This window comes from Salvia hispanica, chromosome 1, assembly GCF_023119035.1.
Source record: "Salvia hispanica cultivar TCC Black 2014 chromosome 1, UniMelb_Shisp_WGS_1.0, whole genome shotgun sequence".
In the NCBI taxonomy this organism is placed as follows: Eukaryota; Viridiplantae; Streptophyta; class Magnoliopsida; order Lamiales; family Lamiaceae; genus Salvia; species Salvia hispanica.
In genome coordinates, this window is record NC_062965.1 from 8,000,930 (window position 1) to 8,026,120 (window position 25,191).

Sequence of the window (25,191 nt, forward strand, 5' to 3'; positions counted from 1 at the left end):
TGTAAATGAAATTAAATTTGATTTCACAAGTTTAATTGTATCGTACGCCTTTCATCCCAATTTAATTGGAGCGTTTCTACTGGGCACGAAATTAATAAATTATAGTATTAAATAAAATAAATGAAGATAAAGTAATATAGAAGATAATTTATAGTAGAAGAGATAAGAGAGAATAAATTTGGACAGAAAATAAAGTATGAATGATTAGTTGTTTTATTTTTGATATAAAAGGAAATAACTCAATTAAATTGAACGAATGAAACAATATTTAATCTTGTTCCATTTATTGAATGATTTAAAAACTTTCTAACTTAAATAAAATATGAAAATAAAAACAAAAGAAATCCCATCCTTAATTGAGAAACAACATGTGAATGCTTTCTTGGTAAGGTTATGATTTATGAAGTGCAACAACTCAACTCAACTCGAGCACGCCCAGTCGGTTAGACACTTCTTCTTCGTCCAATAGGTTAGATGATCGAGTCTTCACGGGAGTAGACGAGAGGACTATTACATCTTTTATAAAAGAAAAAAACACTCAACGACGACCCATAATTTTGAAAGCCTTCTTCACCCAACCTTGATCATCAATAAACGAAATGTCGGTCAAACGGTTCGCCTCCATCACTTGAAGCTTTGGCTCCCACTTGACTCTCCCCGACGTATTCGCACCCGGGCCTCTACAATTGTACTCAGCCATCATCAACGTCGATCTGCATTTTTCGTTCACACATAATTTTTTCAAGTTTGATTAATAGTATATGTATGAATGTGAAGGAGAAGATGTGTTACGTACTCATAGCCGGTGCGGGACCAAGCATCCCAACCTAGAGGCTCTATGATGTCTGCCATGGCAGTGTTGTAAAATAGAACCCTAGCGTAATCCCTCCACGGCCTTCCTAGGAAGAATTTACCATTTCCAACTATGTTACAGTTTTTGAAGATGAAGCCGCTTGTATCTTGAGGATGGTTTTTTCCCTGAGATGTGATGTAGCCGGTTTTTCCGTTCAGAGCTGCAGCAACCGCTGAAATGGTGCAGCTCTGAATGAAATAAATAAAGACTTTTGTTATAATCCATTAAAGAAGATGAAGACGAAGATGAAGAATATTTATAATTAATTACCTCGTAAATGGATTGAGCGCTGCCAAAGATGAAGTCTACTGCGCCTTGGATGGTGCAGCTTCTGTACAAATGGCGGCCGTAAGCGTCCCACAAGGTGTCTTGCACCCCAAAGAATCTACAGCGGTAGAAGGCTGATTTATCGCCTTGGACCAGCGCCGCGACTGCAGGCTCTACTGGATTTCGAGTTCTTTCTGGAGGATAGTTGTATGAGTTCTACACCAGACAATGTAGTTGAGTCAGTATTCCTTTTTTGGCAATAAAACATCTCATCTGTCTTAGTTTATTCTCACTCAACACAGTTTTTTTAAATTCAGTGCCCAAAAGAAATGTCTCTACTGTAGAGGGACAGAAGGGGTATTACGTACAGTGAATGTAATGCCCCGGGCAAGTATGTTGTCAGCTTGAGCAACGAAAGTAGCGGTTTCATTGATGGGGCCATGGCCATTCCACACAATGAAGGTTTTCTTCCTTCCTGCTCCTTTGAGGTAGATGAATGGTTTGTCGTACGGAATAACAACTTGCTCCCTGTGACATAAACAACCAATTGTCAGAATAAATCAAATTTTACTGAACAAACAAGCGCATAAAGATTGATTGTTTGACCTATAAACGCCTTGTTTGATGTCGATTGTAGTCCACCTCCGGTTCTTGGAAGGAACAGAATTAACGGCGGCTTGGATGCTTCTGAAACCGTGTTTTCCCGACGGATCAACCACGATGTGAGAAGGTGTTCGATGTTTTCCGGCAGCAGTGATGGATGAGAAGAGAGCAAAGATTGATAATGTGCAAATGCACCATTTATAAGATAGCATTTCTTTTGTTGGTGTTTAAGAAAGATTTTTGTGTTGAGGCTTAGCTAGGATTTCACTAGAGGAAATGTTGGAAAATTTTATGTACTATTGAGAAGAGATATTTAGTGTAGTGCATAGATATAATTGGAAGTTTATATAATGGTGGAGAAGGAATGGGAAGAGAATTTTGCTGCAATCATATATGAGGATATATGAGTTAATGCAGTTTTATACATTTACAGAAATGGCATCATTTCATTATAAATGATTATAGAGATTAATTTGCTTCTAATTCAATTCACAAAAAGCCAGAGCATATCGAATCTATATACATCTGGAATATGAAACGTATATATCCATTGTTCCAGAATTTCATAATGTCCATTTGTTAATAAATCCTAGAGGATAGAAATTCAATAATAAACATATAAATAAAGTTTAATTTTATGTATATCCATAAAGTATTCCAAAGTCATTCTGGAATTCTTGCTTTCACCATTATCTCCATTGTTGTTTTCTTTCAACTATTTCATAATTTCAAATTCAGCTCCTGCAGTCTGAAGCGATATTGGTTTTGTAAGGGAGGGAGTAGATGGTTTCAAATATTTCATAAAAATTACTCTACAAACCGAAAAGTAAAAAATTATTGGATAAGATAGACCCCAGTTTATGGCGAGACAAATGAAGTACTCCCTCTCCGCTATTAGAATTTTCGGTTTATCATTTTAGTTTATCAGCCATTAGATGTTCCAGTTCATTTTTACTATAAATAGTAGGTAGACCTCATTTTTCACTAACTCATTCCACTCACATTTTGTTATAAAACTATAAAAATAAGTCTCACATTCCATTATCTTTTTTCACTTACTTTTCTTTATATTTTTTAAAATCCGTGCCGAACTCAAATGAGACTCATAATATTGGACAGATGGAGTATTACTTTATATTTTTCAAAATTCCACCTTATAAATGAAATATTCTAGAAAATTGGTACTCCCTCTGTACATAATAGATGTCACAATTTTCTTCTTAGTTTGTCCATAAAAGATGTCACATTTCTATTTTTTGAAAAAAATTCTCTCACACTAATAAAAATATAATATTTTCTCTCTCCACTTAACACACAAAACATCTGCTAAATCTTGTGTCATTGCCGTATCATCTATTTATGTGATGGATGGAGTACAATAAAATAGTAATATAAATGTGACGCCCCGGAATTTCGTTCCTTTCTTTCGAGATAAATCGGATTTAGTAGCTAATTAATTTCCCTTGAAAAAGTCGTGTAATCATAGTTTTTTGTTGTAGATTTCGACTTTTGGAACAAAACAAGCATTCTCGTTTGGGAGAGATAAAGTTCAAGGATAAAAGTAAAAAAAACTATGCTTTTATTTGATAGTTATTTGAGGAATAAAATACATGGATGATGGAAATAGTACATGCCTACAAGTGTGATAAAATCAACATGCACCTATTCTACACTATCTATCCTACTTCTTTAATTCTCAAGTTTGGAAGCAAACTAAATTGGGGATAGAACCAAATGAGCTCAAGAGCAACATCTTCTTTCTTTCCCTCTCATTCTTATTCTCGATTTTGCTCCCCTCCACAAGCTCCAAGAATGCCTCCATGTACCTACAAAGTTTACACCAAATTGGGGTTAGAAATTTACACACAAGTAAAGAGGGAGGGAAGCACAAGCTAAATAAGAGATGGAGCAAGTAGGTGAATAGTGCAGCTAGAAGAGCTACAAGATAGAGCATGAGGTAAGCCAATTTTTGTCACCACTTAACATCAAAAGAGATTGAAGACAAAGAAGGCATAGGAGAAAGAGCTCCTACACAAGCCCAAAGTAGAAGATGAGTCAAACTCTCATCTCCCCGTCGATCAAGGCCGAGAAATCAGCCAAGAAGATCAGCCACAATCACCAAAACGGCAAGAATCTCACAATCATCAAGCTCGAAAGAGAAAGAGCTAGCAACCCCAAAATAGGAGCCTTTGCCTCCAAGTTTCAAACATAGATTCCAATAGCTTAGCACTATATAGGAGCCATCTCCCTTCACCTCCGCCACCCCACTACTCGACACCGCCAACCACACACGACACCAAGCGCGGGGCGGCGAAGAGGAGAGGAAGGAGCGGCGAGCGGCGAGGGCGAAAACCGCCACCACCGATACAAGTTCAGCAAGTGAGGTAAACAACCTCAACACCAACCATCTCCATCGCATCATGTAGAACAACGAATAGCTAGCACAAGAACTTAGAGATTTCCATAGGATCCTCACACACAAGTAGCAAATCTTAAATATCGAGTTTGGAACTCAAGAGCCTAGAGCTTATACGAAATAGAGATAACCACATTGCTGCCCTCCCTATGAATTCAGTGGCATAGTATCATAAGCAAGAACTTAGCAAGATTTCAGTTTGAGCAACATAATAACAGTAAGCTTCACCAATGCTCCACCCCGAAAAACACAAATAAGCGACGGCCAAGAACAATAACAGTCTGCCCAAGATCAAAGCTTTAGTATTTCTAAACTAAAAAGGGGCTAAGGGATTGGGGACTTAGCTTTGGAGTGAGGAGTAGTCGGCAGAGCTGCCCGGCGATGGTCGAGCGGTGACGGAAACTCCGGAGAACCGAGAGGAGCGGCAGCTCTGCTCGTTGAGCAGCCGGGACGAGGTCGGCGTCGCTGGACGCCGAAAGGGAAGAGGGCGGCGTGCGTGGCGGACTTCGGCAGCCGCGATGACGTGCCTGCCGTCGCGAGTGGGAGGTGATGGAGGCGTGAGCGACGGACGACGTTGGTCGGAGGGATGAGACGCAGAGGAAAGCCGACCGGAACAGCAACGAGCACGAGAAGGAGACGCCGCTGGGTTCTTCGAGGTGATTTTAATTTAGGGATTTTGAGACTTGGACTAAATTAGGGTAAATGTGCAAAATTGGGAGAAGAGGCGGAGCCGGCGACGCCGCGGCGACGCAGAGAGGCCTCGATTCGCCGGAGAGACGGCGATTTTGCCAAGGAAGAGAGTAGAAAACCGCTGCTGCATGTTCTAAGATGGGGACCGATTTGTGAGAATGGGAGAAGGGAGAAGTCACGGTGGAAGGGGAGTATATAATTGAATGGACTCCCAATTTAATTAATTGTTGGGCCTAATGAATTGAGAGGGAATTGGGCTAAGCCCCATAGGAATTAATTAGAGAGTATATTTTTGTGATGGGCTATTTTTAGCTTGGGCCATATGAGTTAAATGAGGTGATGAGATATTTACATTTAATTAGTGGGCCAAGAGATTTAGTAAATTGGGCCAAGGATTTAATTATGAGAAGTTGGAATTAAGGATATTGAGATGGAGCTCGGAGGTCGAGGAATAAATTTCCAAATAATTTATTTAGATTCCGGGAAAAATAAAGTAGTAGAGTGGGAGACGCAAAAGCCGACCGGCGTCGCCCCGCGACGCCATGGGCGGCTTTAAGAAAAATCCGAAGAAAAGAATTTTAGAAGAGACTTTCCAAGAATTCCTATTCTATTAAATAAGTGCCCGAATATTTATTTTAGAGAAAATAGAATTTCTCCAAAGATAGTAAAGAGAATAAATAAACTCTGCAGAGTAGTGAAGCCGAGGTAGGATTAAGAAAAATCCTATAAGCCGAGACTGAGATATAGGTGCTATCCAATAGGATGCATGCATTCTTTCTAAAGAGAAATAATTCAAGTATTAATTAGCATGCTACGCTATTTATTTCAAGGGATAAATTGCTCGAGGGCGAGTGAGGCCAAAGCGAGTAATTGAGTTGAGACATAAGCATATCAGGTGGGCTTTCTTTTAATATCCAGCACTATAATGTGGATATAAAGCAAATACTTGTGAAATTATGAAAAATCATCTTTTCTCAAAATGAAGCAGTGATTATTTTAAAGTTGTTGTCATGCCATAAAATGTTTGTTTTGAGGCCTATCTGTTGGGGTTGTAGCCCGCGGGTTTTGGCGATGCCAACCCGAGTTTAACGAATTCGGTTCCCAATAGGACCGCAAATCCTGTTCGGAATAACGTGCACGCGAGCCGTGAGCCATCAGCTGTTGGCCGGCGATGTGTCCGCTGAAGGTGGCCACCTTCACGGTACACGATTCTCAGATAAGGCGAGGATCCAAAAGAACTTAGACTGATCAGTCAGACTTTTAGCTCACAAAGAATTTAGTATGCTCGGGCCTTTTAAGAAAAACCCCCGTGCGATACTGTGGATGGATGACAACTATATACTTGTATGTTTTGTTTTCGGCATGTGTCCACTGAGTACTCCTGTACTCAGCCCTGCATGTATTTATAAATGTGCAGGTTGAACGTCAAGAGGATGGAGAAATGATCGGAGTCGATGCTACTAAATAAGCCAGTGGATCTTTTCACGATTCGCGTCTTCATACACGAAGTCGTCTAGTATGGACTTATTCCGCTGCTCTTTTGTGAAGTGAGACATCTTAGAATCTCACCGTCGAACTCTGATTTATTGATGTAATGTTTATTCTAGTTCTAAGACCATGTAATGGTACAGTTGACTTCTATTCTATGATATGATCGACTTGTCCTTCGGGCATATTCACAAGTTCTTTCCCCTTTTCTTTCCTCGTTTCTTTAATCCCTCCCATTAGTCGCGTTTTACCCGCTTTCGCTATCCTTAGCAAAGTGCGGTCGTGACAATAAACATACTATTATTATTTAATAAATAATAGAGTAAAGGCTAAAACTGGTCCTGAACATATGACCATTTTACGATTTTGGTCCTAAACTTTATCTTTTGAATTTTTTGGTCCTGCACATTTCAAATTGGATCACAATTGGTCCTCCGTTTACAATTCCGTTAATTTTATAACGATCAACGGATTTAACTCAATTTTGACCAATTTAAGCATTTTAATTATTTAATAATCAAAATTATTTTCTGTTAAAAATAAATTGAATTTGGTGACAGGAGGGTAAATCCAAGTCCAACGACGGTGTAACGCCAACGCCGCCGAGCACGCCTTCTGGAGTCCTCAAGCGGAACACTTTCGAGAAGTGGCGGCCGCCTGTTGGTATGGCGGGAAGCGTGGGCAGCCCTACCCCAAAATCCGACGCTATAAAGGTGAAACTCCATAACCAAGCACAATTTGTTCATGCCGACGAGGTATCTACTCCCAATTCGGCTAAGCAACAGAAATCAGATAACGAACAGGATTTCCTTGCTGCCAGGGTCAGGCTGAGGAGTGTCAACAACAAAGAAAAACTAAATAATTGAATCCAATAGTTTAGGAATTACTAGGATTTTGTTTTTTTATTTTTCCTTTTGATTCAGCGTTCTTTTGATTCAGCGTTTTTTGGTTCTTGTAATTTCAATTCCTTTTTGCTGAATTCCAAATTGCGATTGAAGCACCATAAAAAAATGGAAATTGTACTTTTTTTTTGTGTGTAATTGAATTGTGAAATGTGAATGTGAAAAATCACACCGGGGCTCCGCCGCCTGCCTCAACTTCGCCGACTCCGTCTCGCGCCTTCGCGTCCCCTTGTCGAAAGACGCCAAGGACCTTAGGACGGCCGCCGCAGCCACCGCTGAGGCGTTCCAGCCGAGGGAGGGTTTTGCGGGGAAGTGCGCGGCGGAGTTCTCGGGGGTGTGCGAGGTGTTGGGAGTGGCGGGGCTGGCGGAGGCGGTTCTTATGTCGCCGCCGCCGTTGTTGGGGTGGCGATTCAGCTGGGATGAGGTGGAGAGAGATGCTTAGGAGTAATAAATTAGAATAATAATTAATGATATAATTATTGAGTTAAAATTTATAATTAAGAGCTTTAATCGGTCAAAATTGAGTTAAATCCTTTGACCGTTATAAAATTAACGGAATTGTAAATGGAGGACCAATTGTGATCCGATTTGAAATGTGCAGGACCAAAAAATCCAAAAGATAAAGTTTAGGACCAAAATTGTAAAATGACCATATGTTCAGGACCAGTTTTGACCATTACTCTAAATAATAATGTATTGATAAGGTTCGTTTCATGTATTGGTTTATGGGTAAATTCATGTGCTTATTGGGGGAGATAATGCACAAAATTTGAGTTTAAGCGTGCAGGTTGCGACTGGATCAAGTAGATCATGCAAACTAACCGAGCATACGCAAATTGAGCATAAATGGAGTGAAAATGCCAAAAAACCGCCTAATTGATCAAGGAGAATTATCAAAAGGAGCAGACAGTGCAAGGAGTAGGACAGATGAGAGAGAATTCGAAGATACCCTTTATTTTAAGGGTACAAATGTCAAATCATGGAAGGCATACCCTAGGGATTTGAGCCTCAAGCCGTCCTATAAATAGGGAGCAATATGAAGAATGAAGGCAGTCCCTTTGGAGCTCTCCGAGCTCACAACTTCACCATTCTACACACAGTCACATCCTTAGACAGAGTTCTCAGCTGAAATCCACTCCAACTCCAATTCAAACTCTCTGCCTCCTAGCTCAGAGGGGGAGGGGGAGAAATCTTTAGTTCCGAATGTTCTTAGTTTGTAATCGGTGTTCCACCGGTCAGAGGAGCAAAGATACAATTTTACATTCATGTTTAGCATCATTTGGTTTCGTTTCTCAAGTATTTCCAGTGTAAGAACATCTTAGCTTAAGAATTTCGTGATTGTTTCGTTGTTGGTTTCAGATATTATCGTTTGGAGTTTAAATCTGGTTTTATTTGAAGTTATGGAAGTTTTTGTTAGAGTTCATGTTGGATCTTACGTTTTGTTGAGCTTGTTTACATGTTATTGGATGCTTTTCGCAATTGGTAGTTGTTAGGATGTCTTAGATCTAACTTTTACATTTCTTGTTTTCTTGTTGGTTTTGGATATTATCGTTTGGAGTTTGAATCTTGTTTTATTTGAAGTTATGGAAGTTTTTGTTGGAGTTCTCGTTGGATCTTATGTTGAGCTTGCTTATGTTAGGTTTGGTATACTGAAAAGCATGTTTAAGCACGAATAGAATATTGCTTGTATACGAAAACCTCTACAATCCACGCTTAACCCGATTCAGTAATATTCGAGTAGTTTTGCACGAATAGAATCAGTATTATTATTACATTGTGTTTGCTTGTGGATTTATAAGATATTTTACAAACATTTAAATGCATAATTTTGCTTAGTAGATTAGTTGTGGGCATTGTCCACTTTAAGGTAACACAATCGATTCTATGCAATGCTTTGCAAAAGAGAAAGAAGAATTTCACAACCTAGATAGGCCTTGACTACCTATCGCGAAAGGTTACAATGTCAGTCCGATTATATCCAAGCCTAGAATTATGTAAGAATGTTGTTGATAATAATCATAGGTTCGTGGAAAAGTTAATTACTCCCTCCGTCCCCTATTAAGAGTCACACTTTTCCATTTCGGTCCGTCCCCAATTAAGAGTCACACTTCATTTTTACCATAAATGGTAAGTAGGTCTCACATTCCACTAACTCAATTCACTCACATTTTATTATAAAATCAATATAAAAAAATGGGTCCCACATTCCACTAACTTTTTCAAACCAACTTTTCTTTACATTTCTTAAAACCTGTGTCCGGTCAAAATGTGACTCTTAATGGAGGACGGATGGAGTAATTTGGATAATACTCATGCGGTTACACTCACAGTTAATCCGTTATAAAATTATTATATTGAAAATAGGTTTCACATTCATTTACTTTATCTATTTTATTTTTATTTACAATATCAAATAATTTCATAAAACTCAAGTTAAATAATTCTTTAAATGGTGGTTCGAGGAAGTACTAATCTTATACAGTTGACCGAATAATTTGTGTATATGATAAAAACTAGAAACATTTGTTGGGTAACAGCAAATAAATTTTCTGCAGTTTGCCAGATTTGGCTTCTTCATATTTTGTTTCAAGAAAAAAAATTCAATGTATATAACACTGACGATTATGGTTTAATCTGTATAATATGAATGTAACATCCAGTACATTATTTCGGATATTTAATTGTGTCAAAGTACAAATTTATTGTACATGCCTTCTATATGGTCAATACTAAATAAATATTTGAATTACAACATGAGAAATCCAGCCCAGTTAATTCTTGCTTATGGTCAATTAAACCCTTTTAATTAGCAAGTACTATTAAAAAGGACATGAAACTGAAAAATTGTGCAAAGAATTGATCAAACATTAATGTTAACTTAAATAATACTAGTACTACTATAACTTCCCTAATTGAGTGTCAACTGTTACACACTCATAAATCGTAGCCAAAGCCATGACACCATTTAATTACCCCTTAAAAAATGAAAGTGAAAAGGAGAATAATAAAAAGAAGCTATAGATAAAATCAGAAACTTTTTTCCCATTTTCCATCCAAATATCTTTATCTATATATATTCACATTGGTTACACAACAACCTAGTTTTATCGAAATAAAAAAAATGTTGAGTTATAAATGGTATATTTGCACATTCGTTGCTCTATTATCAGCAACTTCATCCATCACCGCCACACTTGAAGAGAAAAGGATAGTGCCTCATATTATCTTTGTTGATCAATGTGGGAATGGGAAAAACAGTTTCAGAAGCATCCAAGCAGCCATCAACTCCGTGCCTTCAAACAACAAAAGATGGATTCAAATAAACATCAAACGAGGCGTCTATAGGTAAAGGAGAGAAAGTGAAATGAAACCACAATTAATTGTTATCTTCCACTTCCATTTTTGGCTTAATTACATAGTATTATTTTGTTACAGAGAAAAGGTTACAATTCCTTCAGACAAGCCCTACATTTACCTTAAGGGGGCAGGAAAGAGACACACAGTGATCGTGTGGAATGGACATGGCTCCATCGATACGAGCCCTACATTCGATTCTCAAGCTGATCATATAGTCGCGAAGGGCATAAAATTTGTCGTAAGATGAAGCTCGAATGAGTGTTTAATTTATATATGTTTCATAAGATTTATATTATTGTGACATTGTTTAATGTGCAGAACTCGTACAACTCCCCACCTGATGCTAACTATAATCCAATGGAGAGGGCGGTGGCAGCTCGGATTCAAGGTGATAAATCGGCCTTTTACAAATGTGGATTCTTCGGATTGCAGGACACATTGTGGGATGCTGGAGGCAGGCATTACTACAAGAGATGCACCATTGGAGGCGCCGTAGATTTCATCTTTGGTGCTGCCCAATCCCTATACGAGGTAGTACTAAAAAGAATCATACTCTCTTAGTCCCGTTAAAAATAAACGTTTCCTAAAATAAAAATAATACTATGTCTACCTTTTTTTCTATCTGACTTTACTCTCTCACTTTACTCTTTCTTTATTAACTCACAATATAAAATTGCATAAAATCCTATGCTGGAAACCAAATGTTTTATATTTAATTGGGACAAAGGGAATACTCCATCCGTCCCACATTTATAGTCACATTTAGTTATGGCAACGGTTTTAAGGAATTGGTGGAGTGTGTAATAAATGAAGTGAGTTGGTTGAAGGTGAGTCCCTTTTGACTTTTTGGTTTTTTTTTTTATTTTTTTTTGGTCTATTTTAATGTAGATAATGACATTTGGGTGTAATTTTAGTGAATAATGGGGTAAAATTTTATGTCCAAATATGGAAAATTCTAAATGTGACTCTAAATGTGGGACGGACTTTTATGGCAAAATGTGACTATAAAACTGGGCCGGAGAGAGTATAATACAAGTAGTATTTCTTTAGTAATTAGGGTGAATTAAAGTTTGTGACATTTATAATAATTGTAGGGGTGCACAATATCGGTAGATGCTGGAGCTCTAAGGGGAAGCCAAGGCTACATAACAGCTCAAGGGAGGCAGAATCCGGGAGACACGAATGGTTTCGTGTTTAAACATTGTAACATAGTTGGTAGCGGACATGCCTTCCTCGGAAGGCCGTGGAGAAACTATGCTAGGGTTTTGTTCTACGACACACAAATGTCTGACGTCGTTGTCCCTCAAGGATGGTATATTTGGAACAGCGCAGGCCACGAGTATGATCATATGTAACCCTACATATATATATTTACATTGATTTTTATTATTATTTGCTTATTGAATTTTATTTTATTGTTTAAAATTTAGGGGGCAGTTGACGCTGTCGGAATATAAGTCTCACGGACCAGGAGCCAAGAGTGAAGAGAGAGTGAAGTGGGAAAAGAAGCTGAGTGAGGAAGAGGTGAAGAAGTTATCAAGCTTTTCATTCATTGATAAAGAGGGGAGCTGGATAAACCAAGCATTATTCACCATTTTGGATGCTCAATTAACTGACTAATCTCCTTTTAGCTTGCATACAAAGTTATAGTCGAGCATTCACCATTTCTCATGGTTGATTATAGTACATTTTTGTTACCCCTTTATACTAGTGATCATAGAGTTAATTTCATAAATTATTACCAGACTATGACACTTGTATCAAAGTAGTTGCCAAGTTTTGATAAGTTTCGTACAAGTACTTTATACTATTATTTTGAATTCATTTTCTACTTGGCAACCAATATTCTAAAATATGGTTTTCCTGTTAATCCTACTCAATAAAATATTTGTCATATCATATACTATACATATATAATAGTGAGGTAGGTTAGGTCGACGACTATCTGAAATAGATAATTGACAATTATGTGAACAACTTACATTATGAATGTCAATATAAAGACATTTGTATGTCAATTAAATGTAGATATTAACACCTAGAAGAGACAATAGTTGCACCTAGATCCAACTTAGCGTGTTTCGGGTCAACTCTCCTGAGATTACGGATTAATCGAGTCCATGTTAATCGAATTGTAATTTTTTCGCGTTAAAATTTACAATAATAATTCTGTGAATTCAACATGCTATTTTGAGTTGTCAATTGGGCTAGGCCAGCTCGGCCCAGGACCGTATGGGTGGTTCAGGCTCTACCCATTAGTGAAAGGAAGTGAGCCTGAGCAGGACTCATTGGTTTACGTGGGGTTCAATTGAGCCATTTGGTAAACCTAGGCATGGGCTGGGCCTATGCCCATTTGAAGCCCCGCCCAAACTCGGGACATGCCTAGGACCAGTCCAGTAGAGGTCCACCTTGAATAATTAGACTTTTTTTAAGGTAATAAAGTAATTAACCACTAATAATAATATTTCTCCGTGTCATCTTACGAATGAGTCATGTTAATATTATCTAGTCCCAATTTTATTGGATATTGCCGGAGGGACTCAATCACTATTAAGTGATTAGTCTAATATCTACAAAAATTCCCAACTAATGAATACAATACAACATCAATCTTGATAGCATCCAAAAAAATTTCATTTACTTTTTTTACAAAATATAAAAATGATGGTTGTAAAGTTTATCTTTAAGAATATTACTCATGTCCTTATATCCAAACCTCTATATTTAGTAAATAATTATAGGATTTTTTAAATATATTAATTAGTTCATATATACTTTTAGTTTTAAAAATACAACACAAACATTTATATCTAATAAATAATTATAAAATTTTTAAAAATTATTAGTTAGTTCACATATTTCTAGGTTTGAAAATTTAACATCTACTCATATGACATCTCTACTAACAAAAGTAACAATATTGCTTTTTCTTTTAATTTTACACTTCTATATAGAATAAAGAACATGAAAAATGATGTTAGTACAAAGTCAGTAAATGAACTTAAACGGTATTTAAGTTTGAATTTAGTGGAAATGAGACATAAATATAAGTTACACTATGTTTTATTTTTGTATATACTCCTTCCGTCCACCAAATGCTGCCCACTATGACTTGGCAGGGTTTTAAGACAATGTGAAGAAAAAAGTGTTGAAAAGTTACTAAAATATCACTTTTATAATGATAGTACAATAAGTTAGTGGAAATTTAAGACAATGTGAAGAAAAAAAGTGTTGAAAAAGTTACTAAAATCTCGCTTTTATAATGATAGTATAATAAGTCAGTGGAAAATATGATTCATTTACCAAAAATGAAAAAAATAAAAATAAAGTGCATAATATTTTGTGAACTGGATGGAATGGCAAATGTAGATGACATTTTGGTGGACGGGAGAGTAATATTTTTAGTTTCTCTTGATATACAAAAGAAAAAAATTTAAACAATATCCCACTCGACCAGTGAGTCTAGCCTGGGTCGGGCTTAGCAAAATTAATTACCTATCAGGGATTATAAGAATGAGAATATTGTGAAAGGTTAAGATGATTTAATTACCATGTAGTAATGAATATACCATATACAAAACAATATTTTTCACCCTATACAGCAATAACATGCAACATGATTCATACCAATTCCTTTACACTAGTGGCGGAGGCAGGTGGGGTCGAGTGGGGTCGGCCGACCCCACCGCCTTACCCGGAAAACCGCCGGAATACTCCTGCTACCGGCCTCCGACCCCTCGGGATCCGGAATTCTGCCCTACGGTTCATCCTCAAGATGGCAAGCAGCGCAGCTTTGCAACAAAACGTCATTGTTATCCTTAACTAAACTAATATTAATATGCACTGGACTAATTTGAATGTAGTCGGAGGATGATGGGCGGGAGGGCGACGGCAGAAGATGGGGTGATAGAGAAGATGAAGTTCCTATTTTGCAATTGGGCTTAGGGTTAGGCTTTTAGTTTATTACTGTAGTAAAAAGGAAGCAAGTATACTAGTTTTGAGATATAGCGAGCTGTTTTGCACAAGATTTTCTTTTAATCATGTTATATTTTGAGTTTTATTGGGTAGTAACAATAAAATTTTACCCTAATTTTGTATGTATACTAATACTTTATCCGTTCCATAAAATTTGTCCCATTTTACCATTCTTGTCCATCTCACTTGTAATTTCATAAAAAATAGTCATTAAATACACCTCCTAATCTTCTTAATATGGGATCCTTATTCCACTGCACACGTCCATTTAATACAAAGTCAAAATAGTTTCTTAAAACTTGCATCGGGTCAAGCTGGGACAAACTTTGTGGGACGGGGGTGTTAAGATAGAGATATTTCCTTTGTAATACTCCCCCATTTCATAGTAGTTGAGTCATTTTTTTTCATTTAGGCATTCCATAGTATAGAGATATCTCTTTTTAATTAAAAGTAACACATTTTCTAACTTTTAATTTTCCCTCTCTCTTACTTTATTTTTCTCTATATTTTTGCATTCTTCTACTTTATTATCTTTTTATTTAATATTCTCTCCGTCCCACAAGAATACGCTCTCTTTTCTTTGTAGTCTGTCCGTCCCACAAGAATATGCACTTTTTAATTTTGGAAACACTTATCTCTCTAATGAGGTGGAACTCATTCTTCACTATCAATAATTTATTTGTTTTTTCTGTTTACCTCTCTCTTACTTTAAAAAACTATATTTAGGTATTACTATTATATTTATGGTCCGTTTGTCCGACCGCACGATTTTTTATTTCTGGATCCGCGATTGCAGTCTAAACATATTCTCTACGCCATTAATCAACATGTAATAATTGGGAAGATGTTTCACAAACTCCTGTTTTTTTGTTTCTTTTCTTTTGATTTAATGAAACAAATCTGTTTTGACCTTATACTCAATTGCCAGAGAGAAGAAAAAAAAAACTGAAGACTGTTGAAATAAAAGCTGCCCTGCTGTGTTGTGGGCGCAAGCAAGGAGTGAAGAGAGCGAGAAGAAGGGAGTGAAGATGAATATATTCAGGCTAGTTGGCGATATCACACATTTGGCTAGTGTTCCTGTCTTACTCCTCAAGCTTCACACTATTAAATCTTGTGCAGGTCCGCATTTTTTTTCCAATTTCTTTTTCTTTTTGTAAAACGAGATTTGGCCTAATTGAGTGCTGAGAGAGAAATGGAAACATTTTACTGTTGTTTGTTTGTGTAATTTGGTGAAATAGTTTCATATTCTGATAGTGTATTATTGCTAAATTAAATTGTCAGTCTTGATCAAAGGTCTGAGTGTTTTGATGGTCCTTCACTCTTTCTATTTCAATATAGGAGGTTTTAATTGTATATATGCAAGGAAAGTCTATTGTTGAGAGATCAATGATTTAATTGATACTCCCTCCGTCCGCAAATAGGAGTCTCGTTTTTTCCATTTTAGTCCGTCCGTGAATAGGAGTCCTGATTCACTTTTACTATAAATGGTAATAGGAGGGACCTTCAACTCACATTTCATTTAAAACTAATATATATAAGTGGGATCCTTATCCCACTAACTTTTTTCCACCCATTTTTCTTAACATTTCTTAAAACTCGTGCCGCCAAGAAATGAGACTCCTAATGGCGGACAGAGGGAGTAGTTGATAATGGCGAACTACATGCTTCATTTCAACATGACAATGTATATCACTTGTATATTGGTTGTAAATCGATCGGATATGATATATGCGTTGTATATCAGATAGAGTAGATGGCGATTTACTTGTGCAGCCTACTACGTTCAAGTTGATAACGCACATGCATCTTGGTTTGATTGTGTTCCACACATGTGAATCACTGATAATCATTTTGTATGATGTTGGTTGTTTTTGCCTATGCAGACGTTTCTTTGAAGACTCAGGAGCTCTATGCTATCGTTTTCGCTACTCGCTACTTTGATTTATTTACACAATATGTGTCTCTCGACTCTCTCCATAGTACCCTGATGATATTAATATTTTTGGTGAGCTGTTTCTCAATTTTCTGGTATATGATGCTACACAATGTTGAGTACAGATCATACGACGAAGACCATGACAGTTTTCGCCACTACTTGTTAATTGTTCCGTGTTTGTTACTAGCCCTGGACATAAATGAGAAATTTGCATTTAAAGAGGTACTGTAAACTACTATATCTCCCAACATCTTTGTATGTTTAATATTTATGCTCTATACGATTGACTAGGTTATGTTGGCTTTTTCGTTGTACCTGGAAGCTGTTGCCATCCTTCCTCAACTGGTCTTGTTGCAGAGAACAAGAAATTTGGACAACTTGACAGGGAAATATGTTTTTCTTCTAGGGTAATTGATGATTCCCCATTTGTTTCTAAAAGCTAAGTTTACAAGGTTTTGGAATCTCCAGTCTCCATTGGTTTATGAATAAACAACTTCTGCAATTGTATGGCATAGCCAAGTGATGACAAATAAATTTGCTTTCAACGTGACCATTTTCGTGTAAGTAGATTTTGTTTTAACATTTTGTGTATCTTGGTTCCTTCTTGCAGTGCTTACAGATCGTTCTACGTTTTGAACTGGATTTACCGTCACTTCACTCGGTCACACTTTGTCCACTGGATATGTATAGCCTTCTCTCTCTTTCTGTGTGTGTTTTGGTTTATAATCTTATAGTATATCATATCTCTGCTGAAGATAGAAAATTTAGCTTAACTTTACATATTCTGTATTGAGGAGAAGCTGACCAAAATTGATACTGAATTTATGTGCTTCTTTCTTTTACTACTATTTCCAAAGGTAAACTACATTTAGTTCTTCCAAAGTTTTAGTTTGCTTTGTACTGATTTATTTTCTGGTTTTATTTTCTCAGCTGGAAGAATAATGTAAAGCTTGAATTAACTGCTTGAGATCATATCTGCACAAAATATTCGAGGCCGAGATTTTCAGGCAGCACGCACAAGAGATGTACTTGGCATGTGGTTTTGTTATGCCTATCTTGATTTGGACAAGAGATGAGATCCCATTAGGCGTTTATCAGATGTGTCTGCCCTGTTGTTAAGTGACTTAAACTATAATGCTGAGGGAAATAGTTATAGACTAATAGCAGAACATATATATGCCCAACTTTCTCCCTATACAGATATAACTTACCATTTTCTTTTACCTAAACGGAAAAATGAACAAACAATGTTTTCTTATAAAATAGTTGATTTAGTTAGTATTTTACCAATATGTTTTGTTAGGCAGCGTTCAGTTCGTTAGATAGGATAATAATGAGATACAATATGAGATAAGTCAAAATTGAGTTTATCTAGAATAAAATTATTCATAGGGGTGAGGATGTGATGAATAATCATAAGATATATTGTCATGGGCTGAGCTTTTGAGGGAAAGACAACGAAATAAGAGATATGGCATGAGTTTTGATGTAAAATTGGTAAAGTAAGAGAGAAATGGAAAGAAAAAGTAATTGGACTTTTGTTAATGGAAAAACAGGGCACACCTCACATGAAAGAAAAATTTGATAGAAATTAAGTGGACTAATTTTATGAGACGTACCAAAATAAAAAAAGAAAACATTTTTTTTATGGGAATGAGTTATGTACGTATGACAAGAAAAGAGTTATGTATATATGAAGTTGAAATAATTGAATGGTTAGACTTGTCTTGATTGGTGGAAAATTTGCAGATAGATTTTTATGCGATGGTTTGGTTTCTATTCCATATAATTATTTTTTTAACGTACAAAAGGGTTCTCCAGCGAAGTTCCAACAAATTAAAAATGGTCATAAGCACAATTTTGGTTTTGTTCTAGCCAGTGCCAAGATATTAATATTTGGGGTCAAGCACTATTAATAGCTGTGGGCTACTCCCTCCGTCCCAACGTCCAAGGAAGAAGACCCATATTTTTGGACAACACGAGATTTTATACAGTTTTATTTTGGACAGCACGAGGAAAAAAATAAAGTAAAGACGGAGAAAAGTAGAGAAAAAATATTTCTAATTTTAGTAATGGGTCGTTTTGGGTAGAACAAACTAAAAAAGAAAGTGGTTCATATTCGATGGGACGGAGGGAGTATTTTTTATTATCATATCGCCGGAAGTAGCTATGATGTATGATGATTGTCATTAAAAGCAGCATCGGCAACGTCGGGCAAACAACAGTGGCGTCATCGTAACCACTACACAGAAACAAGTCATGTGTATTGCATTTTTGTCCATCAACCAAAATTAATCTCTATCTATTTATAGATAGTTTATTTGTATAAAGGGTGAGTGAGTCATATTTTTACTAATAATACTTCTAGCTATTATTTTAAAATTCATATCGCTGACTACTAATACTATTTCGGGGGATGGTATTAATAACACTATTCCTTGGCTATTAAGCGTCATAACAGCATAACATAATACTAATATATTTCTTTGTTTTCCACTTATATCCATAATGATTGACAATTCAAAATCTTTCGATAAATATTTTAGGCATCTTTAATCAAATAAACTCCACGATGAAGAATATAGTTCTTTAGAATAAAAAACATAGTTTTACATAAAATTTATCAAATATTATATGATGTATATACAAATTTAATATTATCAGTCCATTACTATTTATACAATCAAATTACGCATATTCATTTTTATTAATATATTCAAAAACAACAAAGTGAACTGTCATGAATAGACGATGGAACGCAACTCAATTGATAGAATAGAATACTTCTACTCCAATCAAGAGATCAGAGATTCAAGTTATCACGGGGAAGGTTAGATCCCCTTAAAAACAACTAGCACAAGTAATGAGTAATATTGGAAAATAAGTTAATTGTTGGGTGTGTAAAAAAAACAAAATCTTATGAATAATAAAAATTGTAAGGAGAACTTAACGACATTAAACTTTTTGCAAAAACCTGAAAAGTAAGGAAAATAACTTCGACTCAGTTTAAATCTTTGTTTATAGTTTAGTCTGTTTTACAATTTGGTGCTCCGTCGCAAAATCTGAACTTGTAATTTATAATGTACATTTATAATTATGTATGTTACGAATAGGAGTTTGTTTATTATTGAAACGCTGTAATTTAAAAATATGCTATATTATTCAATCAATATCAATATAACTATTTTTCATTTACTTATATTTTAATTTTTAACTTTTATATTTTATTTTTGAGTGAAGTGCAAATTTAGACTCCAAACTATATATGGCAGTTGCAAATATGTGATCACTGAAAAAAATTAGTCAAATTTGTTTTCCCTAAACTAAGTTATAACATCATGTGAAGCCATATTTTTTACTTTTTCCTAAACAAATTTGTTTATTTTGTTCTTCTTTTTGGCACACTTCTCTCTTTTTCACCTTTTTCCCCCCATTGAGCGAATTCGAAGGTCTTTAGCCTAGGGTGGAAGAAGAAGGCTGGAATGAACGAATAATGATATTATAATGGGTAAAGCCAAAAAAATCCTAAAATTTGATCAAATTCTGGTCTATTCCGCAATTTTAAAAAATAATCAATTATATCATAACTTTGACATAGTTTATGATTTGGGCAAAATTATGCATGCTTTTGGCAAACGAAAATTATCAGGCGAACAAAACATTCGACTATTTAAACGACGTCATTAATACATTTAGTCAATTATGTCTTTAATTTTTACATATGTACGAATTACATGGATAAATTCAGAGACGTGGCATGATAATACCTTTTGCTATGGGACAATTGAGAAAATGGTCAAAGCTATGATATAATTGGCCGTTTTTTAAAGTTGCGGGATAGACCAGAATTTAACCAAACTTTATGATTTTTTGGCCATTTAACCTATTATAATTATGAAGGATATTTAGTTAATGTTGAGAAAAATAGACGCATTTGACCAAACTTCATGATTTTTTGGCCATTTACCCTATTATAATTATGAAGTGGCCATTTACCCTATTATAATTATGAAGGATAGTATTTAGTTAATGTTGAGAAAAATAAATCATCGTCTTCAAAGTTGATGACAATTTATAGAAATTATCAAAGGCAAATAATAGGGCAATCGTATATATGCATTCAATGTTACAAAGTATTAATGTTCCTTTAAGAACTTAATTTACCAAATAAATTCTAATTGGATACACATTTCAAACTTATTAATTACGTGAAATTTCATGAGAATTCTACATTTAAATGAATTTCAATGAGATTGTATATGTTTCAAGGTTTCAAGTGAATTAAAGAGATTAAGGTTTCAAAGTTGTTGACAATTTCAAATGAGTATTTATCAATCGTTCATACTACTATTTGAAATTGTGCTCTTATTCCTTGCAAGTGATTTCTCCTATTGTACAGCGCACACAAACAGATATACAAGATACGGTTAGTAATCTAAAACAGAGCTCCTTTCACTAATGATTCCACAACCATTGAATTAGATCACAGAACTCTGCTTGGGCATGAAAGCATACATCATCAGTCGAATTTGAATCTGACTGCTGCAAGAAATAAATATAAGACATGTTAATGGGCATAAAGAGAATTCTTAAGTACGGGAAGCTGAGAATTGGTAGCGGGTTGCACAATGAAATAGTCTTACTTCGTATTTGAATAGAAGTATAAGATGCTATGTGATTTTTTAAGGAATAAGCATACATGAGGTTTCTTCTTAAAGATTTCGTACCTTCAGTCCCTCGCCTCAGGTGGTGTATCAATCTGCTTCCCAGGCATTGCATCTTGAAAAGCGGGGAGTTGTTTGTATGCCTCATTGAACTTTGATAAAAGAGGGAACTCGTTCTGCCCACATTCAAAACCAAAGTCATAATGAGAAGGTTTTAGGTTCATCAACATGACAAATGTACAGGAATAAATTTATATGGAAAATGGGAGTCTGTATTCTGAATTCTGAAGCTAAATTGTGAACAAGATCTTTACAATAACGCCTCCAACAAAACTTCGAAGCTCAAGTATTAAGCTATTTTCATAATAAATCATAATTTTTCTGGAAGTTTGTTTATTTATATATAGTACTATGAAACACTGAAAATGGATTTCTAAGTTACTGAATCAATAAATTGATAGAAGAAGAAACAATGAACTAATTACAAGATCGAGTTTCAGTGAAGACCTACCATATCAACACTGAACCTTTTGACAGCACCATCAATCTGAGGTGCCAAATACAAATCAGCCTGCAAAATTCGTATAATATATCAATGCTTTTTTTAATGTTATGAGGACAGAAGTGAGCTGAACTGGATTTAACGAAAGTTTTTATGAATGTTATCATCTAGGAACAGATCATATTTTACAATTCTTCTGAAAAAATATACAATATCATGCAAATGATATGGTGTTGTTTGATGATCCAAAATTAGTATTGTTTTATAACATCAAGTTACTACTTAAACTACTAGACTTCGTTTTCCAAGAGTGGCAACAGTGAATCTGGCTAGCAAAAAATGTCAGTAACTGAAGCAACTAACCAAGAAAACTTCATCTCCTGTTGCATATTTTCCAGCAAATTTCTCCAAAAGCTTCTCCAGAGCTGCACTCAATTAGGAAAAATAATTAGGTTTTGCTCTGCAAACCAGAAATGCTGTTAAAGCTGCCGGATGCTGCTGAGATTGTCAAATACTGCTAAATCTAGACATTTATATACTATTTCGGATACTATTATCATAAAAAGATTCAAACTCTAGCATTTGTTGTCATTAGCATAGGACATTTGGATCACGAAAATAAGAAACTGAAAACCCCTAGAATGGTATTACAATGGGATATTCACCACAGTTTTTACCAATACTTTCTTCAAAGCAAAAACATAACCTGAGTCTCTTTAATGTATACCAAGCTTGTGTGGCTTTTTTGGTATTGGAGAGAGTTTCAAGACCACTAAATTTTGTACACGAGTAGTTAAAGCCAAATTTTCTAAAATTACACATAAATGTCAAAGCTTACCAGAAAACCCATGTTTAATATGATGCTGAACCCAAGAAAGCATCTCATCAGCTCCAAGTTTATCTTTAACATACCTCTGTTTTATTAAAAATAATCAGGTGGATATCTTCTTTGTTCATATAATACAACAATCACATGTACATGTTATTGCTGATTTCCACTCTTTTAAATTGAAAGGGTTATTAAATGCTTACAATGATGGGTATATTCTGGTAAGGTTGTATGCTTGCAAAAACAATATTTGCCGCCTATAATGAGTAAGCAACAGGGATAGTTAGAACCAAGAACAGATATAGCAACAATTTCAAATAATGATTAAAGTAAAGAAGTTAGTTCATTTAACGAAAAGCACATAGGTTGGTGAATACTTAAAGCAGCAGCATACCACCAATAGGATTCGATTGCATTCCACAGATAAATACAATCTGTTCATCGCGCGCATATCACCGTATGGTAGTAAATACTCTTTCTATTTTTGGTTAATAGACGTATACAATCAATCTTTGTTGGATGATTTTCTGATATTTACTTCTACTGTATATTTGTTCTCTAGATTGAGATAAGCGCACTCAATTGGTTATGAGGAGTGATCAGCTGCTTTAGAAAAAATTGGGAACATCAGTACCATTCAGATAGCTTTAAAATAACTACTATAATTTAAATCTATAATTCTATAAGCATTTCTTTCAAGCTAAGAAGGCAACTGATTTATTGGCTATTGCATTTAGTTTGTAAATAGGTCTCAGCGAAGTTATCCTTGTCCTTGTTCCAGCAGTAACTCTCAAGCTAAGAAGGCAACTGATTTATTGCATTTAGTATATCTAACTTCAAGCAGTCGTGAATTATAACTCTCACACACACATACTTTCATAACTGTAGCTGTGTAGCAACCTTCAATCATTCAATTGGGTGGTTATATTTCATCCCAAACTGAACAGACTCTGTAGCAGCCCAGTTTTCCTATGTAGATGAGAACTTTTTTTCTCTTCCTCTTACTTTCTACCCCACCTATCCTCACAGTCTTAGCAACCAGTGTAGACGAAGTTTTTGCATTTGACATAGAAATACAAAACGAAGTCGCATATTAAGTTATCCTATGAGACAAGTCTTTGCAGGGTATTGAAATGCAAAATAATTTTTCTCAGAAACAAACAATCTTCCGATGTTGATCCTATTCAAGTACTAATGATAATTCAAAAGATAAAGGATCATATTTGGAAAACATTTATCACCTGGTAATTCAGGGCCTTCAGCTCCAGATCCCGGGGTAACAACGGACGTTGAGGATACCTCTCCTCCAGATACTGCATATCAGATAATACAAACAATTAATCGACATAGAAGGCATAGTAAGCGCTGCTAGTGTAATCTTAAACCGAGAAACTTGCCAATAAAATTGCAAGGGAGTCTGAAACAACAGTATCTCCATCGACAAGCACAGGCACCAATCCAAGCGGATTAAGCTTCAAAAACTCTAATAAGTTCAAACAAAATATATGTCATAGTATTTTGCATCCTAAAATCCATGGAAATGTGAAATTAGAGCAAACATTAACATAGCAAGTGAAAAGCAAACACTAACTAACCAGGAGACTTCTGTTCTCCTTTGAGCAAGTTAATCGCTATGTACTCGTAGTCCAGCCCTGTTAATTTGTCAAGACACCAATAATTAATCATATATTGATAAATTAGGTGAAAATTTTGAGTAACTACTGGATGAATGAATTACCCTTGAGATTGAGAGCAATTCGAACACGGCAGGAGCAAGAGCTCCGCCAATAAGAGAAAAGCTTCAGCTTGTTCGGCTCAGCAATGGCGTGGGTAGCCTGGTTAACAGTGATTGTGTACAAAACATCAAAGAATATACATAGGTTTTCTGATTAATAAAAAGAGCATCTTTACCATGGTCGCACTGAATATCGACGATGAAAAATTCTTAGCTTCACTCAATTTGAAATTGCCGAAGAAGAAGATTAGATAATGCCGACTGCCGACTGCCGATAACTACTACTACTACTCTTTTGTCGTTTTAAAATTCTATTTGATTCTATTAGAAAAATGTTGAAAAAAGTTTAAGAGATATACTTCTATTTATCAATTTATTAAAAATAAAATAAAAAAGTAAATCAATTTCAAATCATGAATGTTTATTTTTCGGCGCTAGGAATTTTAAAAAATATCACCACACTTTTAAGAAAAATAAAAGCTATAATCACAAAAATGTTTTATTTTGACTCTTAATAATCTATTAAAGACATGGTATTTTTTTTTCTCTACTATTTTAGATTTAAGATTAATAAATTCTAGTTTTCAAAAATGAAGAAATTTTAAATTATTCCATAATTAATCAATATGTCACTTAAATTTGAATAATTTTCTTTCAAATTAATTCTATACTTGTGTGTTAGGTGACTTATGGATGATCTTACATTCAAAATTACGTTTTTTTTTTGAAAGATTGAAATCTATGAAAATTGCAAACAATGAAGTACTATGTGAATTAAAAATCATGTGAAAATCATATAACATAAATATTATTATAAAATATCTTTTAAATTATATTTTTTTTCCGTTAATACTTCAGATTTTTCTGCTTATTTGCATTTCATTTTCATTCGCTCATTCGCTTCTGTCAGTGTATAGAAAAGATAAATAAGTGGGTATGAGTTTCTTTGATAATCTATTCTTTTAGAAACAAAT

At 35.3% G+C, this 25,191-nt stretch overlaps 4 protein-coding genes and 1 long non-coding RNA gene across 6 annotated transcripts; 2 read left to right on the top strand and 3 right to left on the bottom strand.

Annotated features, from left to right (window-relative positions):
• Positions 1-272: 272 nt before the first annotated feature.
• LOC125186375 (probable pectinesterase 29) lies at positions 273-1,935 on the bottom strand. Its single transcript, XM_048082737.1, has 5 exons — positions 1,727-1,935; positions 1,489-1,648; positions 1,124-1,336; positions 797-1,041; positions 273-713 (listed from the first exon to the last, which is right to left on the bottom strand). The coding sequence occupies exons 1-5, from the start codon at positions 1,933-1,935 to the stop codon at positions 539-541; spliced, it is 1,002 nt and encodes a 333-aa protein (XP_047938694.1). The 3' UTR covers positions 273-538.
• A 1,351-nt stretch (positions 1,936-3,286) lies between these two features.
• On the bottom strand, positions 3,287-4,976 carry LOC125217690. Its single transcript, XR_007175789.1, has 2 exons — positions 3,756-4,976; positions 3,287-3,549 (listed from the first exon to the last, which is right to left on the bottom strand). It is a non-coding gene; the product is annotated as an uncharacterized LOC125217690 (long non-coding RNA).
• A 5,364-nt stretch (positions 4,977-10,340) lies between these two features.
• LOC125186388 (probable pectinesterase 29) lies at positions 10,341-12,196 on the top strand. Its single transcript, XM_048082743.1, has 5 exons — positions 10,341-10,564; positions 10,655-10,814; positions 10,895-11,107; positions 11,671-11,915; positions 12,007-12,196. The coding sequence occupies exons 1-5, from the start codon at positions 10,341-10,343 to the stop codon at positions 12,194-12,196; spliced, it is 1,032 nt and encodes a 343-aa protein (XP_047938700.1).
• Positions 12,197-15,450: 3,254 nt separating this feature from the next.
• LOC125202858 (ER lumen protein-retaining receptor-like) lies at positions 15,451-17,768 on the top strand. Its single transcript, XM_048101334.1, has 5 exons — positions 15,451-15,670; positions 16,435-16,709; positions 16,779-16,894; positions 17,098-17,171; positions 17,418-17,768. Exons 1-5 carry the CDS (start codon positions 15,580-15,582, stop codon positions 17,432-17,434), a joined length of 573 nt encoding a protein of 190 aa, XP_047957291.1. The 5' UTR covers positions 15,451-15,579; the 3' UTR covers positions 17,435-17,768.
• Positions 17,769-20,835: 3,067 nt separating this feature from the next.
• Positions 20,836-24,552, bottom strand: LOC125202178 (glutathione S-transferase 2-like). Of its 2 annotated transcripts, none has more exons than XM_048100539.1 (11): positions 24,394-24,552; positions 24,221-24,317; positions 24,078-24,134; positions 23,880-23,965; positions 23,724-23,795; positions 22,686-22,739; positions 22,492-22,567; positions 22,017-22,078; positions 21,663-21,722; positions 21,215-21,327; positions 20,836-21,026 (listed from the first exon to the last, which is right to left on the bottom strand). In XM_048100539.1, exons 1-10 carry the CDS (start codon positions 24,394-24,396, stop codon positions 21,217-21,219), a joined length of 678 nt encoding a protein of 225 aa, XP_047956496.1. In that variant the 5' UTR covers positions 24,397-24,552; the 3' UTR covers positions 20,836-21,026; positions 21,215-21,216. The 2 variants fall into 2 exon arrangements, with proteins under 2 accessions (XP_047956496.1, XP_047956495.1); XM_048100538.1 differs by having other exon boundaries at positions 20,836-21,029.
• Between the last annotated feature and the right edge of the window lie 639 nt (positions 24,553-25,191).

Coding starts and splice junctions, on each gene's coding strand:
- LOC125186375 (XM_048082737.1), bottom strand. CDS start 1,935: ATGCTATCTTATAAATGGTGCATTTGCACATTATCAATCTTTGCTCTC. Junction 1,042..1,123: donor GCGCTCAATCCATTTACGAG/GTAATTAATTAT, acceptor TATTTCATTCAG/AGCTGCACCATTTCAGCGGT. Junction 714..796: donor TGGTCCCGCACCGGCTATGA/GTACGTAACACA, acceptor CGAAAAATGCAG/ATCGACGTTGATGATGGCTG.
- LOC125186388 (XM_048082743.1), top strand. CDS start 10,341: ATGTTGAGTTATAAATGGTATATTTGCACATTCGTTGCTCTATTATCA. Junction 10,815..10,894: donor CGAAGGGCATAAAATTTGTC/GTAAGATGAAGC, acceptor TTTAATGTGCAG/AACTCGTACAACTCCCCACC. Junction 11,108..11,670: donor CTGCCCAATCCCTATACGAG/GTAGTACTAAAA, acceptor TAATAATTGTAG/GGGTGCACAATATCGGTAGA.
- LOC125202858 (XM_048101334.1), top strand. CDS start 15,580: ATGAATATATTCAGGCTAGTTGGCGATATCACACATTTGGCTAGTGTT. Junction 15,671..16,434: donor CACTATTAAATCTTGTGCAG/GTCCGCATTTTT, acceptor TTGCCTATGCAG/ACGTTTCTTTGAAGACTCAG. Junction 16,710..16,778: donor AGAAATTTGCATTTAAAGAG/GTACTGTAAACT, acceptor ACGATTGACTAG/GTTATGTTGGCTTTTTCGTT.
- LOC125202178 (XM_048100539.1), bottom strand. Junction 24,135..24,220: donor AATTGCTCTCAATCTCAAGG/GTAATTCATTCA, acceptor ACAAATTAACAG/GGCTGGACTACGAGTACATA. Junction 22,079..22,491: donor TATTAAACATGGGTTTTCTG/GTAAGCTTTGAC, acceptor AATTGAGTGCAG/CTCTGGAGAAGCTTTTGGAG.